At 41.1% G+C, this 16,477-nt stretch overlaps 1 protein-coding gene across 1 annotated transcript in view; it reads right to left on the reverse strand.

The window, feature by feature from the left end:
- LOC139764067 (uncharacterized) overlaps positions 1–16,477 on the reverse strand; it is a 47,106-nt gene that overhangs the window by 8,404 nt on the left and 22,225 nt on the right. The window contains exon 2 of the mRNA XM_071690522.1: positions 14,769–14,973. Within this exon, the coding sequence (XP_071546623.1) occupies positions 14,769–14,973 (205 nt within the window). The remainder of the gene's footprint in view (positions 1–14,768; positions 14,974–16,477) is intronic.

The raw sequence follows: 16,477 nt of genomic DNA on the forward strand, positions 1-16,477 counted from the left end.
TGAATTGGAACGATGTGGTATACCAGGGTCGACGTGCTGTCAATGGATTGAACCAGGGCATGTGAAGCGTCTGGGGTAAACAATGGAAAGTTCTGTGGGGCTTGGATGTGGAAAGGGAGATGTGGTTTCAGTGCATTATTACATGACAGCTAGAGACTGAGTGTGAACGAATGGGGCCTTTGTTGTCTTTTCCTAGGGCTACCTCGCACACATGAGGGGGGAGGGGGTTGTTATTGAATATGTGGCGAGGTGGCGATGGGAATGAATAAAAGCAGACAGTATGAATCATGTACATGTGTATATATGTATATGTTGGTGTGTGTATATATATGTATATGTTGAGATGTATAGGTATGTATATTTGTGTATGTGGACGCGTATGTATATACAAGTGTATGTGGGTGGGTTGGGCCATTCTTTTGTCTGTTTCCTTGTGCTACCTCACTAATGCGGGAGACAGCGACAAAACAAAATAACAAGTAGTGGTGATGTGAGAAGGAGATGGAGTGAGTATTTTGAAGGTTTGTTGAATGTGTTTGATGACAGAGTGGCAGATATAGGGTGTTTTGGTCGAGGTGGTGTGCAAAGTGAGAGGGTTAGGAAAAATGATTTGGTAAACAGAGAAGAGGTAGTAAAAGCTTTGCGGAAGATGAAAGCCGGCAAGGCAGCAGGTTTGGATGGTATTGCAGTGGAATTTATTAAAAAAGGCGGTGACTGTATTGTTGACTGGTTGGTAAGGTTATTTAATGTATGTATGATTCATGGTGAGGTGCCTGAGGATTGGCAGAATGCTTGCATAGTGCCATTGTACAAAGGCAAAGGGGATAAGAGTGAGTGCTCAAATTACAGAGGTATAAGTTTGTTGAGTATTCCTGGTAAATTATATGGGAGGGTATTGATTGAGAGGGTGAAGGCATGTACAGAGCATCAGATTGGGGAAGAGCAGTGTGGTTTCAGAAGTGGTAGAGGATGTGTGGATCAGGTGTTTGCTTTGAAGAATGTATGTGAGAAATACTTAGAAAAGCAAATGGATTTGTATGTAGCATTTATGGATCTGGAGAAGGCATATGATAGAGTTGATAGAGATGCTCTGTGGAAGGTATTAAGAATATATGGTGTGGGTGGCAAGTTCTTAGAAGCAGTGAAAAGTTTTTATCGAGGATGTAAGGCATGTATACGTGTAGGAAGAGAGGAAAGTGATTGGTTCTCAGTGAATGTAGGTTTGCGGCAGGGGTGTGTGATGTCTCCATGGTTGTTTAATTTGTTTATGGATGGGGTTGTTAGGGAGGTGAATGCAAGAGTTTTGGAAAGAGGGGCAAGAATGAAGTCTGTTGTGGATGAGAGAGCTTGGGAAGTGAGTCAGTTGTTGTTCGCTGATGATACAGCGCTGGTGGCTGATTCATGTGAGAAACTGCAGAAGCTGGTGACTGAGTTTGGTAAAGTGTGTGAAAGAAGAAAGTTAAGAGTAAATGTGAATAAGAGCAAGGTTATTAGGTACAGTAGGGTTGAGGGTCAATTCAATTGGGAGGTGAGTTTGAATGGAGAAAAACTGGAGGAAGTGAAGTGTTTTAGATATCTGGGAGTGGATCTGGCAGCGGATGGAACCATGGAAGCGGAAGTGGATCATAGGGTGGGGGAGGGGGCGAAAATTCTGGGAGCCTTGAAGAATGTGTGGAAGTCGAGAACATTATCTCGGAAAGCAAAAATGGGTATGTTTGAAGGAATGGTGGTTCCAACAATGTTGTATGGTTGCGAGGCGTGGACTATGGATAGAGTTGTGCGCAGGAGGATGGATGTGCTGGAAATGAGATGTTTGAGGACAATGTGTGGTGTGAGGTGGTTTGATCGAGTAAGTAACGTAAGGGTAAGAGAGATGTGTGGAAATAAAAAGAGCGTGGTTGAGAGAGCAGAAGAGGGTGTTTTGAAATGGTTTGGTCACATGGAGAGAATGAGTGAGGAAAGATTGACCAAGAGGATATATGTGTCGGAGGTGGAGGGAACGAGGAGAAGAGGGAGACCAAATTGGAGGTGGAAAGATGGAGTGAAAAAGATTTTGTGTGATCGGGGCCTGAACATGCAGGAGGGTGAAAGGAGGGCAAAGAATAGAGTGAATTGGAGCGATGTGGTATACCGGGGTTGACGTGCTGTCAGTGGGTTGAATCAAGGCATGTGTATGGGGGTGGGTTGGGCCATTTCTTTTGTCTGTTTCCTTGCGCTACCTCGCAAACGCGGGAGACAGCAAAAAAAAAAAAAAAAATTTCGTCTGTTTCCTTGCGCTACCTCGCAAACGCGGGAGACAGCAAAAAAAAAAAAAGAAAAAAAAATATATATATATATATATATATATATATATATATATATATATATATATATATATATATATATATATATATATATATTATCCCTGGGGATAGGGGAGAAAGAATACTTCCCACGTATTCCCTGCGTGTCGTAGAAGGCGACTAAAAGGGAAGGGAGCGGGGGGGCTGGAAATCCTCCCCTCTCGTTTTTTTTTAATTTTCCAAAAGAAGGAACAGAGAAGGGGGCCAGGTGAGGATATTCCCTCAAAGGCCCAGTCCTCTGTTCTTAACGCTACCTCGCTATCGCGGGAAATGGCGAATAGTATGAAAAAAAAAAAATATATATATACGGATAAAGTGTATATGAACGCGCACCTTCATAGAACATACAAAGCTCCATCAGCCAGGATCGAACCTGGGACCCCTTGTGCAAGAGGCAGGCATGCACAAGGGGTCCCAGGTTCGATCCTGGCTGATGGAGCTTTGTATGTTCTATGAAGGTGCGCGTTCATATACACTTTATTCGTATTCATATAACTCCGCGTTGTACAGTCAGGTTCGGTAAAACGCTCTCAGCTGGCTATGTGTTCTGTTCGGAAACAACCGATAGACCCCACTGCTCACCATAGTGAGACGAAGGGTATTCGAGTACTTAGTATTTCGAATAGTTGTTTCCTATTATACAGTCCCTTAGCCTGGCGGTTAGCATGCCTGCCTCTTGCACAAGGGGTCCCAGGTTCGATCCTGGCTGATGGAGCTTTGTATGATATATATATATATATATATATATATATATATATATATATATATATATATATATATATATATATATATATATTTTTTTTTTTTCCAAAGGAAGGAACAGAGAAGGGGGCTGGATGAGGATGTTTCCTCAGAGGCTCAGTCCTCTGTTCTTAACGCTACCTCGCTGACGCGGGAAATGGCGAATAGTATGAAAGAAAAGAAAAAGATATATATATATATATATATATATATATATATATATATATATATATATATATATATATATATATATATTTATAATACTTTGTTGCTGTCTCCCGCATTAGCATGGTAGTGCAAGGAAACAGACGAAGAAATGGCCTAACCCACCCACATACATATGTATATACATAAATGCCCACACATGCACCTATATATTTCATGTATACATACACAGATATATATACACATGCACATATTCATACTTGCTGCCCTCATCCATTCCCGTTGCCACCGCCCCACACATGAAATGGCACCCCCTCTCCCCCGTGCCTGGGAAAAGACAACAAAGACCACATTTGTTCACACTCAGTCACTTGCTGTCATGTGTAATGCACCGAAACCACAGCTCCCTTTCCACATCCACGCCCCACGAAACTTTCCATGGTTTATCCCAGACGCTTCACATGCCCTGGTTCAATCCAATGACAGCACACTGACCCTAGTAGACCACATCGTTCCAATTTACACTATTCCTTGCATGCCTTTCACCATCCTGTATGTTCAGGCCCCGATCGCTCAAAATCTTATTCACTCCATTCTTCCACCTCCAATTTGGTCTCCTGCTTCTCGTTCCCTCCACCTCTGACACATATATCCTCTTTGTCAATCTTTCCTTACTGATTGTCTCCATGTGATCAAACCATTTCAGTACACCCTCTTCTGCTCTCTCAACCACACATTACCACACATCTCTCTTAACCTTTCATTACTTACTCTATCAAACCATCTCACACCACATATTGTCCTCAAACATCTTATTTCCAGCACATCAACCCTCCTCTGCACAAACCTATCTATAGCCCATGCCTCGCAACTATATAACATTGTTGGAACGACTATTCCTTCAAACATACCCATTTATGTTCTCTGAGATAAAGTTCTCACCTTCCACACATTCTTTAACTCTCCCAGAACCTTCACCCCCTTCCCCATCCAGTGACTCACTTCCACTTCTATGGTTCCATCTGCTACTAAATCCACTCCCAGATACCTAAAACACTTTACTTCCTACAGTTTATCTTCATTCAAACTTACCCCTCAAATGACTTGACCCACAACCCTTCTGAACTTAATAATAATCTTGCTCTTATTTACATTTACTCTCAGCTCTCTTCTTTCACACACTTACCAAACTCAGTCACCAGTTTCTCCAATTTCTCACCCGAATCAGCCATCAGTACCGTATGATCAGCGAACAACAACTGACTCACTTCCCAAGCTCTCTCATCCACAACAGACTGCATACTTGCTCCTCTCTCCAAAACTCTTGCATTCCCCTCCTTAACAACCCCCTCCATAAACAAATTAAACAACCATGGAGACATCAAGCACCCCTGCCACAATCCGACATTCACTGAGAACCAATCACTTTCCTCTCTCCCTACTCGTATGCATGCCTTACATCCTCGATTAAAATTTCTCACTGCTTCTAGCAACATGCCTCCCACACCATATACTCTTAATACCTTCCACAGAGCATCTCTATCAACTCTATCATATGCCTTCTCCAGATCCATAAATGCTAAATACAAATCCATTTGTTTTTCTAAGTATTTCTCACATACATTCTTCAAAGCAAGCACCTTATCCACACATCCTCTACCATTTCAGAAAACATACTGCTCTTCCCCAATCTGATGCTCTGTACATGCCTTCACCCTCTCAAACAATACCCTCCCATATAATTTCCCAGGAATACTCAACAAACTTACACCTCTGTAATTTAAACACCTACCTTTATCCCCTTTGCCTTTGTACAATGGCACTATGAATGCATTCCGCCAATCTTCAGGCACTTCATCATGAGCCATACATACACTGAATATCCTCACCAACCAGTCAATAACACAGTCACCCCCATTTTTAATAAATTCCACTACAATACCATCCAAACCCGCCGCCTTGCCGGCTTTCATTTTCCGCAAAGCTTTCACTACCTCTTCTCTGTTTACCAAACTATTCTCCCTCACTCTCATTTAGCACACCATCTTGACCAAAACACCCTATATCTGCCACTCTATCATCTAATACATTCAAGAAAACTTCAAAATACTCACTCCTTCTCACATCACCACCAAGTGTTATTACCTCCCCATTAGCCCCCTTCACCGATGATCCCATTTGTTCTCTTGTCTTACACACTTTATTTACCTCCTTCCACAACAACTTTTTATTTTTCCTAAAATTTAATAATACTCTCTCACCCCAACTCTCATTTGCCCTCTTTTTCACCTCTTGCACCTTTCTCTTGACCTCCTGCCTCTTTCTTTTATACATCTCCCAGTCATTTGCACTATTTCCCTGCAAAAATCGTCCAAATGTCTCTCTCTTCTCTTTCACTAATAATCTTACTTCTTTATACCACCACTCACTATCCTTTCTAATCAACCCACCTCCCATGCTTCTCCTGCCACAAGCATCTTTTGCACAAGCCATCACTGCTTCCCTAAATACATCCCATGTTTCCCCCCCTCCCGTTACGTCCTTTGCTCTCACCTTTTTCCATTCTGCACTCAGTCTCTCCTGGTAGTTCCTCACACAAGTCTCCTTCCCAAGCTCACTACTCTCACCAAACTCTCACTACTCTCTTCACCATCTTCTCGTCTTTTCTGAAAACCTCTACGGTTCTTCACTTTAGCCTCCACAAGATAATGATCAGACATCTCTCCAGATGCACCTCTTAGCACACGCACGCACACACACACACACACACACACACACATATATATTTTATTTTTTATCATTTTGCTTTGTCGCTGTCTCCCGTGCCTGCGAGGTAGCACAAGGAAACAGACGAAAGAAATGGCCCAACCCACCCCCACACACATGCACACACACACAAACATACACACCCACACATCCCAATGTACACACATATATACACACACATATACACACAGGCACACAATTCACACTGTCTGCCCCTACTCACCCCCATCACCACCCTGCCACACACGGAATAACATCCCCCTCCCCCCTCATGTGCACGAGGCAGTGCCAGGAAAAGACAACAAAGGCCCCATTCGCTCACACTCAGTCTCCAGCTGTCATGCAATAATGCCCGAAACCACAGCTCCCTTTCCACATCCAGACCCCACACAACTTTCCATGGTTTACCCCAGACGCTTCACATGCCCTGATTCAGTCCATTGACAGCACGTCGACCCCGGTATACCACATCGATCCAATTCACTCTATTCCTTGCCCGACTTTCACCCTCCTGCATGTTCAGGCCCCGATCACTCAAAATCTTTTTCACTCCATCTTTCCACCTCCAATTTGGTCTCCCACTTCTCGTTCCCTCCACCTCCGACACATATATCCTCTTGGTCAATCTTTCCTCACTCATTCTCTCCATGTGCCCAAACCATTTCAAAAACATCCTCTTCTGCTCTGTCAACCACGCTCGATCAAACCACCTCACACCACATATTGTCCTCAAACATCTCATTTCCAGCACATCCACCTCCTGTGCACAACTCTATCCATAGCCCATGCCTCGAAACCATACAACATTGTTGGAACCAATATTCCTTCAAACATACCAATTTTTGCTTTCCAATATAATTTCTCGACTTCCAAACATTCTCAAGGCTCCAAAATTTTCGCCCCCTCCCCCATCCTATGATCCACTTCCGCTTCCATGGTTCCATCCGCTGCCAGATCCACTCCCAGATATCTAAAACACTCTACTTCCTCCAGTTTTTCTCCATTCAAACTTACCCCCCAATTGACTTGACCCTCAACCCTACTGTACCTAATAACCTTGCTCTTATTCACATTTACTCTTAACTTTCTTCTTTCACACACTTTACCAAACTCAGTCACCAGCTTCTGCAGTTTCTCACATGAATCAGCCACCAGCGCTGTATCATCAGCGAACAACAACTGACTCACTTCCCAAGCTCTCACATCCACAACTGACTTCATACTTACCCCTCTTTCCAAAACTCTTGCATTCACCTCCCTAACAACCCCATCCATAAACAAATTAAACAACCATGGAGACATCACACACCCCTGCCGCAAACCTACATTCACTGAGAACCAATCACTTTCCTCTCTTCCTACACGTACACATGCCTTACATCCTCGATAAAAACTTTTCACTGCTTCTAAGAACTTGCCTCCCACACCATATATTCTTAATACCTTCCACTGAGCATCTCTATCAACTCTATCATATGCCTTCTCCAGATACATACAAATCCATTTGCTTTTCTAAGTATTTCTCACATACATTCTTCAAAGCAAACACCTGATCCACACATCCTCTACCACTTCTGAAACCATACTGCTCTTCCCCAATCTGATGCTCTGTACATGCCTTCACCCTCTCAATCAATACCCTCCCATATAATTTACCAGGAATACTCATCAAACTTATACCTCTGAAATCTGAGCACTCACTCTTATCCCCTTTGCCTTTGTACAATGGCACTATGCACGCATTCCGCCAATCCTCAGGCACCTCACCATGAGTCATACATACATTAAATAACCTTACCAACCAGTCAACAATACAGTCACCCCCTTTTTTAATAAATTCCACTGCAATACCATCCAAACCTGCTGCCTTGCCGGCTTTCATCTTCCGCAAAGCTTTTACTACCTCTTCTCTGTTTACTAAATCATTTTCCCTAACCCTCTCACTTTGCACACCACCTCGACCAAAACACCCTATATCTGCCACTCTATCATCAAACACATTCAACAAACCTTCAAAATACTCACTCCATCTCCTTCTCACATCACCACTACTTGTTATCACCTCCCCATTTGCGCCCTTCACTGAAGTTCCCATTTGCTCCCTTGTCTTACGCACTTTATTTACCTCCTTCCAGAACATCTTTTTATTCTCCCTAAAATTTAATGATACTCTCTCACCCCAACTCTCATTTGCCCTCTTTTTCACCTCTTGCACCTTTCTCTTGACCTCCTGTCTCTCTCTTTTATACATCTCCCACTCAATTGCATTTTTTCCCTACAAAAATCGTCCATATGCCTCTCTCTTCTCTTTCACTAATAATCTTACTTCTTCATCCCACTACTCACTACCCTTTCTAATCAACCCACCTCCCACTCTTCTCATGCCACAAGCATCTTTTGCGCAATCCTTCCCCACTCCCCTTACTTCCATTGTTCTCACCATTTTCCATTCTGTACTCAGTCTCTCCTGGTACTTCCTCACACAAGTCTCCTTCCCAAGCTCACTTACTCTCACCACCCTCTTCACCCCAACATTCACTCTTCTTTTCTGAAAACCCATACAAATCTTCACCTTAGCCTCCACAAGATAGTGATCAGACATCCCTCCAGTTGCACCTCTCAGCACATTAACATCCAAAAGTCTCTCTTTCGCGCGCTTGTCAATTAACACGTAATCCAATAACACTCTCTGGCCATCTCTCCTACTTACATACGTATACTTATGTATATCTCGCTTTTTAAACCAGGTATTCCCAATCACCAGTCCTTTTTCAGCACATAAATCTACAAGCTCTTCACCATTTCCATTTACAACACTGAACACTCCATGTATACCAATTATTCCCTCAACTGCCACATTACTCACCTTTGCATTCAAATCACCCATCACTATAACCCAGTCTCGTGCATCAAAACCACTAACACACTCATTCAGCTGCTCCCAAAATACTTGCCTCTCATGATCTTTCTTCTCATGCCCAGGTGCATATGCACCAATAATCACCCATCTCTCTCCATCAACTTTCAGTTTTACCCATATTAATCGAGAATTTACTTTCTTACATTCTATCACATACTCCTACAACTCCTGTTTCAGGAGTACTGCTACTCCTTCCCTTGCTCTTGTCCTCTCACTAACCCCTGACTTTACTCCCAAGACATTCCCAAACCACTCTTCCCCTTTACCCTTGAGCTTCGTTTCACTCAGAGCCAAAACATCCAGGTTCCTTTCCTCAAACATACTACCTATCTCTCCTTTTTTCACATCTTGGTTACATCTACACACATTTAGACACCCCAGTCTGAGCCTTCGAGGAGGATGAGCACTCCCCGCGTGACTCCTTCTTCTGTTTCCCATTTTAGTAAGTTAAAAAAATACAAGGAGGGGAGGATTTCTGGCCCCCCGCTCCCGTCCCCTCTAGTTGCCTTCTACAACACGCGAGGAATGCGTGGGAAGTATTCTTTCACCCCTATCCCCAGGGATACTATAGATATATATGCATATATAATATATATATATATATATATATATATATATATATATATATATATATATATATATATATATATATATATATACACATACATACGCACATATACACACATACACATATATATACATATGAAAAAATGTAAGAAATAATTTAGAAAACTGAAACTTCTAGCTTGAAATGAAATGAAAAAAATGAATGTCACATAATGGTTCAACCTCTGGCTATGGAAAAGGGAAATGTATAATTTATTTACACAAACGTCAATAGTAGTTTTCATCAATTTAACCACTGTATCATACTGCCTGGTCCACTTCTCTTATCATGAAACAGGAATATTGGCTTATGATGTTTCTCCATTTTCTTCATTACACAAAGTACAACCATATCTTGGATACATATATAAATATGCACATACATATACATATATACATAGATACATATTTATATTTGCTTGTCTTTATCCATTTCCAGCACCATCCCCGCCCCACAGGAAACAGCATTGCCACCCTATGCATCATGGAGCCCGGTATACCACATTGTTCCAATGCACTGTATTCCTTGCACGCCTCTCACCCTGCAGCACGTTCAAACCCTGAACGTTTAAAATGTTTCTGACTCCTTTCTTCCGCCTCCAATTTGATCTCCCATTTCTTGTTCCCTCCACCTATGACACATATCATCTTTGTCAACCTTTCCTCACTCATTCTCTCCATATGTCCAAATCCATTTTAACACATATTCTTCTGCTTTCTCAACCACACTCTTTTACTACCACACATCTCTCTTACCCTTTCATTCCTTACTCAATCAAACCACCTCACAAGACAAAGTTTCCTTAAACAATTCATTTCCAACACAACCACCCTCCTCCATACATCCCTATCTATAGCCCATGTCTTGCAACCATATAATATTGTAAGAACTACTAATCTTTCAAACATATCCATTTTTGCTCTGAGATAACGTTGTCATTTTCCACACATTCTTCATTAATCTCAGAACCTTTGTCCCCTCCCCCACCCTATGACTTTCTTCCACTTCCACGGTTTCATTCGCTGTTAAGTCCACTCCCAGATACCGAAGAGACTTCTCTTCCTCCAATTTTTTTCCATTCTAACTCACTTGTCCTTCAACCCAACTGAACCTAATAACCTTGCTCTTATTCACATCTACTCTCAACTTTCTCCTTTCACACCATTTACATTTACTCTCAACTTTCTCCTTTCACACTCTTCCAAACTCAATCACCAACTTCTGCAGTTTCTCTCTTGAATCAGCCACCACTGCTGTATCATCAGCGGACAACAACTGATTCACTTCCCAGGCCCTCTTATCCCCAACAGACTGCATACTCGCCCCTCTCAAAAATTCTTGCATCTACCTCCCTAACCACCCTATCCATATACAAATTAAACTACCATGGAGATATCACACACCCTTGCCACAGACTGACCTTTACTGGGAACCAATCATTCTCCTCTCTTCCTACTTGTACACATGCCTTACACCCTTCTTGAAAATGTCTGCTTCTAGCAGCTTACCTCCCACAACATATACTTTTAAAACCTTCCCCAAAGCCTCTCTATCAACCCTATCATATGCCTTTTCCAGATCCATAAATGCCACATACAAATCCATCTGTTTTTCCAAGTATTTCTCACACACATTCTTCTCGGCAAACACCTGATAAAAACATCCCCTACCACTTCTGAAACCATACTGCTCCTCCCCAATCTGATGCTTTGTGCAAACCCTCACCCACTCAATCAATACAATTTTCCAGGAATACTCAACAAATTGATGTTTGAACAATGCCTTTGTACAATGGCACTATGCATGCATTATCCTTACCAACCAATCATCAACGCAGTCACCCCCTTTCTTAATAAATTCAACTGCAATACCATCCAAACCCGCCACCTTGCCGGATTTCATCTTCTGCAAGGCTTTCCCCATCTCTTCTCTGTTTACCAAACCATTCTCCCTGACCTCTCACTTCGCAAACCACCCTGACCAAAACATCCTACATCTGCCATTCTATCATCAAACACATTCAACAAACCTTCAAAATACTGACTCTATCTTCTCACTTCATCACTACCTATTATCATTTCCCCCTTGCCCTCTTTACCAATAATCCCATTTGTTCCCTTGTCTTATGCATGTTATTTACCTCCTTCCAAAATATCTTTTATTCTCCCTAAAGTTTAACGATACTCTCTCATCCCAACACTCATTTGCCCTCTTTCAACCCTTATATGTTCCTCATATTCATAAATGTACAAGTGTGATGCTTAGTAATGCCAAATGCTACTACATGGAGGTCCATATGTATGTATGTATGTATGTATGTATGTATGTATGTATGTATGTATGTATGTATATATGTATGTATGTAGCCTTCATACTCATTTGATTTTCCCACTTGAGCGTGGTAGCATCTAGAACAGATGATTTAGCCTTAGAGGAGAAGCAATCCTCATTTGGTTCTTGGCTCTGTTCCTCTTTTTGCTCCTGCTCCTCTTATGCACACAAATATATATATGAATCAGAGGAAAAGTTATCATAAAGTACTAAATTAAGCACAAACTGACTTTGCATTCAAACTACAGGGATAGAATAGCAGTAATTTTAAAAACCTTAGCCAAATGTAAACACAGAAGTGGTAACTGACAATAAATGGATAAAACTAGACTTAGGTTTTAGGAGCGACTAACTTCATTGACTAATAAAACAATTTCATGTATGGGAGAGGGGAATGAAACTGTGAAGAATATAACTTAACAAATTGATATCAGTGGATAAGTAGCCAATCAACTTAAGGTTCTCCTTCCTAATATATAGGTACACCACAGAATTTCTGGCAACGGATGGTTCGGCACCTCCTTTAGTCCGGACAAAATTAAATGAGGGAACTTGAAATTACCGCAGCCACTAGACTAGTTAACTGGGCAGCTACAGATGGTGTTGTGTGTAGGGCGGGCTTATTTACATTTTTTACACTGCACTTATTGGTGATGATACCGCAATTCTGTGAGATTCTTAGCTTTTTTTTCCCTTAAATCTAACCCTAGCTATTGCTTCTAAGACATGTGAGTGTCAGTCGTGGTGTCAAACGTAAATACCAGTCCATATTGATACAAGATAAAGTAGAACTGTTGAAAAAAATGGACCGTGGTGTTTCGGTGCATAAGCTGTGTGACATCTACAGTATTGGTCCATCAACTGTTTATGATATAAAGAAGCAAAGGGAGAAAATACTGAAATTCTATGCAAACAGGGATTCCAAGAAGAAAATGACAATTAGAAAAACTATGAAAGATGGTAAGAGTACTGTGCATGATCGAGTGATGATGGATTGGTTTCGATAGCATCGGAGTGATGGAGTGGACTAGTCAAGACAGCATGATAATGAACCAGGCTAAGCTGCTCCATACAGAGCTTAAATTACAACATGAGCATTACTGTAGTGGAGGATGGCTTCAAAGATTCAAGAAGCGTCATGGAATTTCCATGAATAAAGTGTGCGGAGAAAAGCAGTCTGCAAACTACAAAGGAGCTCCCGAATATGTAGAATTTGTGAAACTCGTAGCCTATGAGCATCTCAGTCCTGAGCAGGTGAATAATGCAGACGAAACTGCATTATTCTGGCGATGCATATGGAAAATTTATAATTAGTGTCTTAGAGGTGTGTTGATGAATTATTATTACGTGACCACAGATGGTCCGGCAAAATGGTAAATTCGGCAAGGATTTGGAACCAAGAGTGCCGGAAAATCGGTGGTGCGCATGTAGAAGCTTTCTAGACTATTGAGGTCAGTTCCAATATCTGTGGAGTCCAGAATTTTGAAATCCTGAAGTAGTACAGAGTGGCCATATTTCTATGAATGTTGTCGAGTTGGGGTATTCATTTGTTTATTCTAGCTTAGTTCTAAAGGATCTACCCATAAGTTCACTGATGCATAGGGAAAGATTATGTAGGCTTTCTCAAATTTTAAGTGACCCCACAGGAGCTAAATGTAAACCTGATTATCAAATCTGAATGGGCAGTGGGATATTGTCCTTGTATTTGAAACAGTTACCTATAGAATTTTTAGCGGGAAAATACAACTCTTAGATCAACAGCATAATAATTCGTTCTGATAATCTGGGCTAATCTAAAGAGAAAAGCTAACAGTTCATATGAAAAATAATTTCATAAACATTTTTCTTCCAGTTCAGTGACAATAGGAACCTCATTCTTATAAAACTATCATTTAGAAATCTTTTAAGATTACTTTCTATGAACTGCAAGGGGAATTCATTCCTTATCAACATACAGAAGAAATGCAATGCCTAGAATGGGTGGTATTTCTTTCGTTCAGTGGGAGAGACAGACCCTATATCAAGTGACTGGAGGTGTGAACTGGATTCAAGTCTGAAGTGATTGAAGATTCCTGAGGAGATGCAGACATTCTGTTCTGGGTGAGCCACTGTTCCATTTGCATAATATAGTTCTGTATACTTGATGTTGTTACTGTCGTGTTAGGATGATATGATGTAAATGTGAGATCATGTTGGAAGAGAATGAAGTGTTGGAGAAAGAAAAACACCAGGACCACTTGTCAAGGAGCTCCTATGGCTTCAAAAATATATTACACTCGGTATTGGGGACAGCAAGGACTTCTTTGAAGCGTGAAATTCTATGACTAGATTAAGTAGATAATACAGCCTCAAAAAAGTGACACTTTATTTGCAGTGTAATCATAAGCAGGTATAGTCCAGTAAAACACACAGCTTTTACTTTTCCAAAAGAGGGAACAGAGAAGGGGGCCAAGTGAAGTCATTTCCCTCTTAAGCTCAATCCTCTGTTCTTAACGCTACCTCGCTAAAACGGGAAATGGCGAATATATATATATATATATACACACACACACATACATATATATATATATATATATATATATATATATATATATATAAATATATATATATATATATATGGTGTTACCGGCTTCCATAAGCGAAGTCACTTTTGGCGAAGCTCGATCACTTGGAACAGTCTCGTCAAAGAGCTCATTCCAATGGAGTATACATTCCCCAACTAATGGAAGTAGCACAGCCTTGGGCTGCAGAGCCTTTATAAGAGATCCTGGGTAACACTAAGAATCTTTTCTAGAAACTGGTCCAGGATTACTAACAAATATCAATATATAAATATTCATATTTAATCCCATTCTTGCTAAGTTCACTTTTTAAAAGTATTTTCAAGAGAACTTACCAGGTGAATGGGGGTTCATGGAAGTTCTGGAAGCATATCTGGAATTCTTGGTGGATAAGTGGTAGGCCTTGGGTGGAGATCCCACGTACAGCACATCACTGCGGGCCTGTGAGGGTGCGTGGTAGGAGAAGCTTCGCCCAGTTTCCCCTATACCTCGTTTTCTCACATGGGCGGCCCGCGAGCGGTGGTTGGCAGGAACCGATACCTAACAGAAAAAGAATAACAGGTTATGCGATGTTTACCGACATGGGATGGATTTAAATGTGCCATACTGTGTCTTTTGTTACTGGATGACTCGCTCAATCTATACCTAGCACAGGCTGTTCTGACTGCTTCGAGTACAAAAAAAAAAAAGTGGCATGAACTTTAAATGTATTGTGTGTGGGGGTGTGAAATATTACCATCGTCCGTTGTCATACTGCTAAACACAAAACGGTAAAAATACTTTTTTGATTGTGTGTGTGTTACGAAGTTTTCAATTTACTCTCATCTGAAGCTGTTAAGAATTTTCAGTTTGGTGAATACACTTTGACACTGACAGCCGAGTGACCCAGGTAGGTGACAGGCCTGAAGCCTAAAAAAACTCACCGCACCATACTGGCCTGACGAGTTTTTCCAACCTCTGAAGCAGTAAGTGAATTTAGAAATGAATTCAGGTGTATTATTTAAAGAAAAACTGTACCGGGGTGTTACCGACAATCGAAACCATAGGTTGTGATGTGCCTGGCACGTGGTGTAACAAGAGATGAGGTCGAAGTGGATGATTGTGTAAAAATCAGTCTGAATTCTGGGAATAATTACATGTATGTCCAGGGACAAACATATGGTTAAAATTCGACATGAATAAAAAAAAAAAAAATTGATGGTCTTGAAATCGATTTCCCTTCTGCCAAACTAACTCGAACTAACAAGAACTAACTAACAAGAACTGATTAACCCTGGTGCGATCCCCATCGCATAGCCCACCCAGCCGTTAAACCTTCCTCTCGTTGATAGATAAATGGGTAAAAAAATCGGCTGAGATAAAGTAAGTTGTGATAGGTATAGCCAGCCGACAACTCATTCGGGTCGAGTCTCTCCCGGACTCATGGCCCTCTCTGACAGGCCAATGAGCCTACCAAGGGTTGGTGCTTGTCATTAGAAGACGATTCAGCAGACCGTTTGTTGCTGATAGTGGTATCTACATATCTATATATCTATCTATCTATCTATCCATATATATATATCATATATATATATATATATATATATATATATATATATATATATATATATATATATATACATACATATATATATATATATATATATATATATATATATATATATATATATATATATAAAGATGGATTGGGCTTCAGGGCTTTGGACAAACCAGTGGGGAAAACAAAAATATCCACCCATTTTGCTTGCTCGTGTTTAGCCAAGAACTACCTCGGCAACTGATCACATCAACCCAGTTGCTGGGTCACTATAGTATGAAGGCTGTGCAGGTGTTTCGGTCAGTATGTGCTTTCATGACGCAGTGAGACCAGTGTCTCTTGCCAAGAGTCTGCATCGGTGAATGTATGGCTAACGCTTGCTGCACTGATTGGCTAAGAATTACAAAGTGTGTGGGGCTTGTGGCCTGTCATATGACTTGTTTCAAGATAGTGCTACCCTTTTTAGAGTCTGCGCGGAAGTAGTCACTCAATGTAAACATGTTACAA

This window comes from Panulirus ornatus, chromosome 48 (assembly GCF_036320965.1).
Source record: "Panulirus ornatus isolate Po-2019 chromosome 48, ASM3632096v1, whole genome shotgun sequence".
NCBI lineage: Eukaryota > Metazoa > Arthropoda > Malacostraca > Decapoda > Palinuridae > Panulirus > Panulirus ornatus.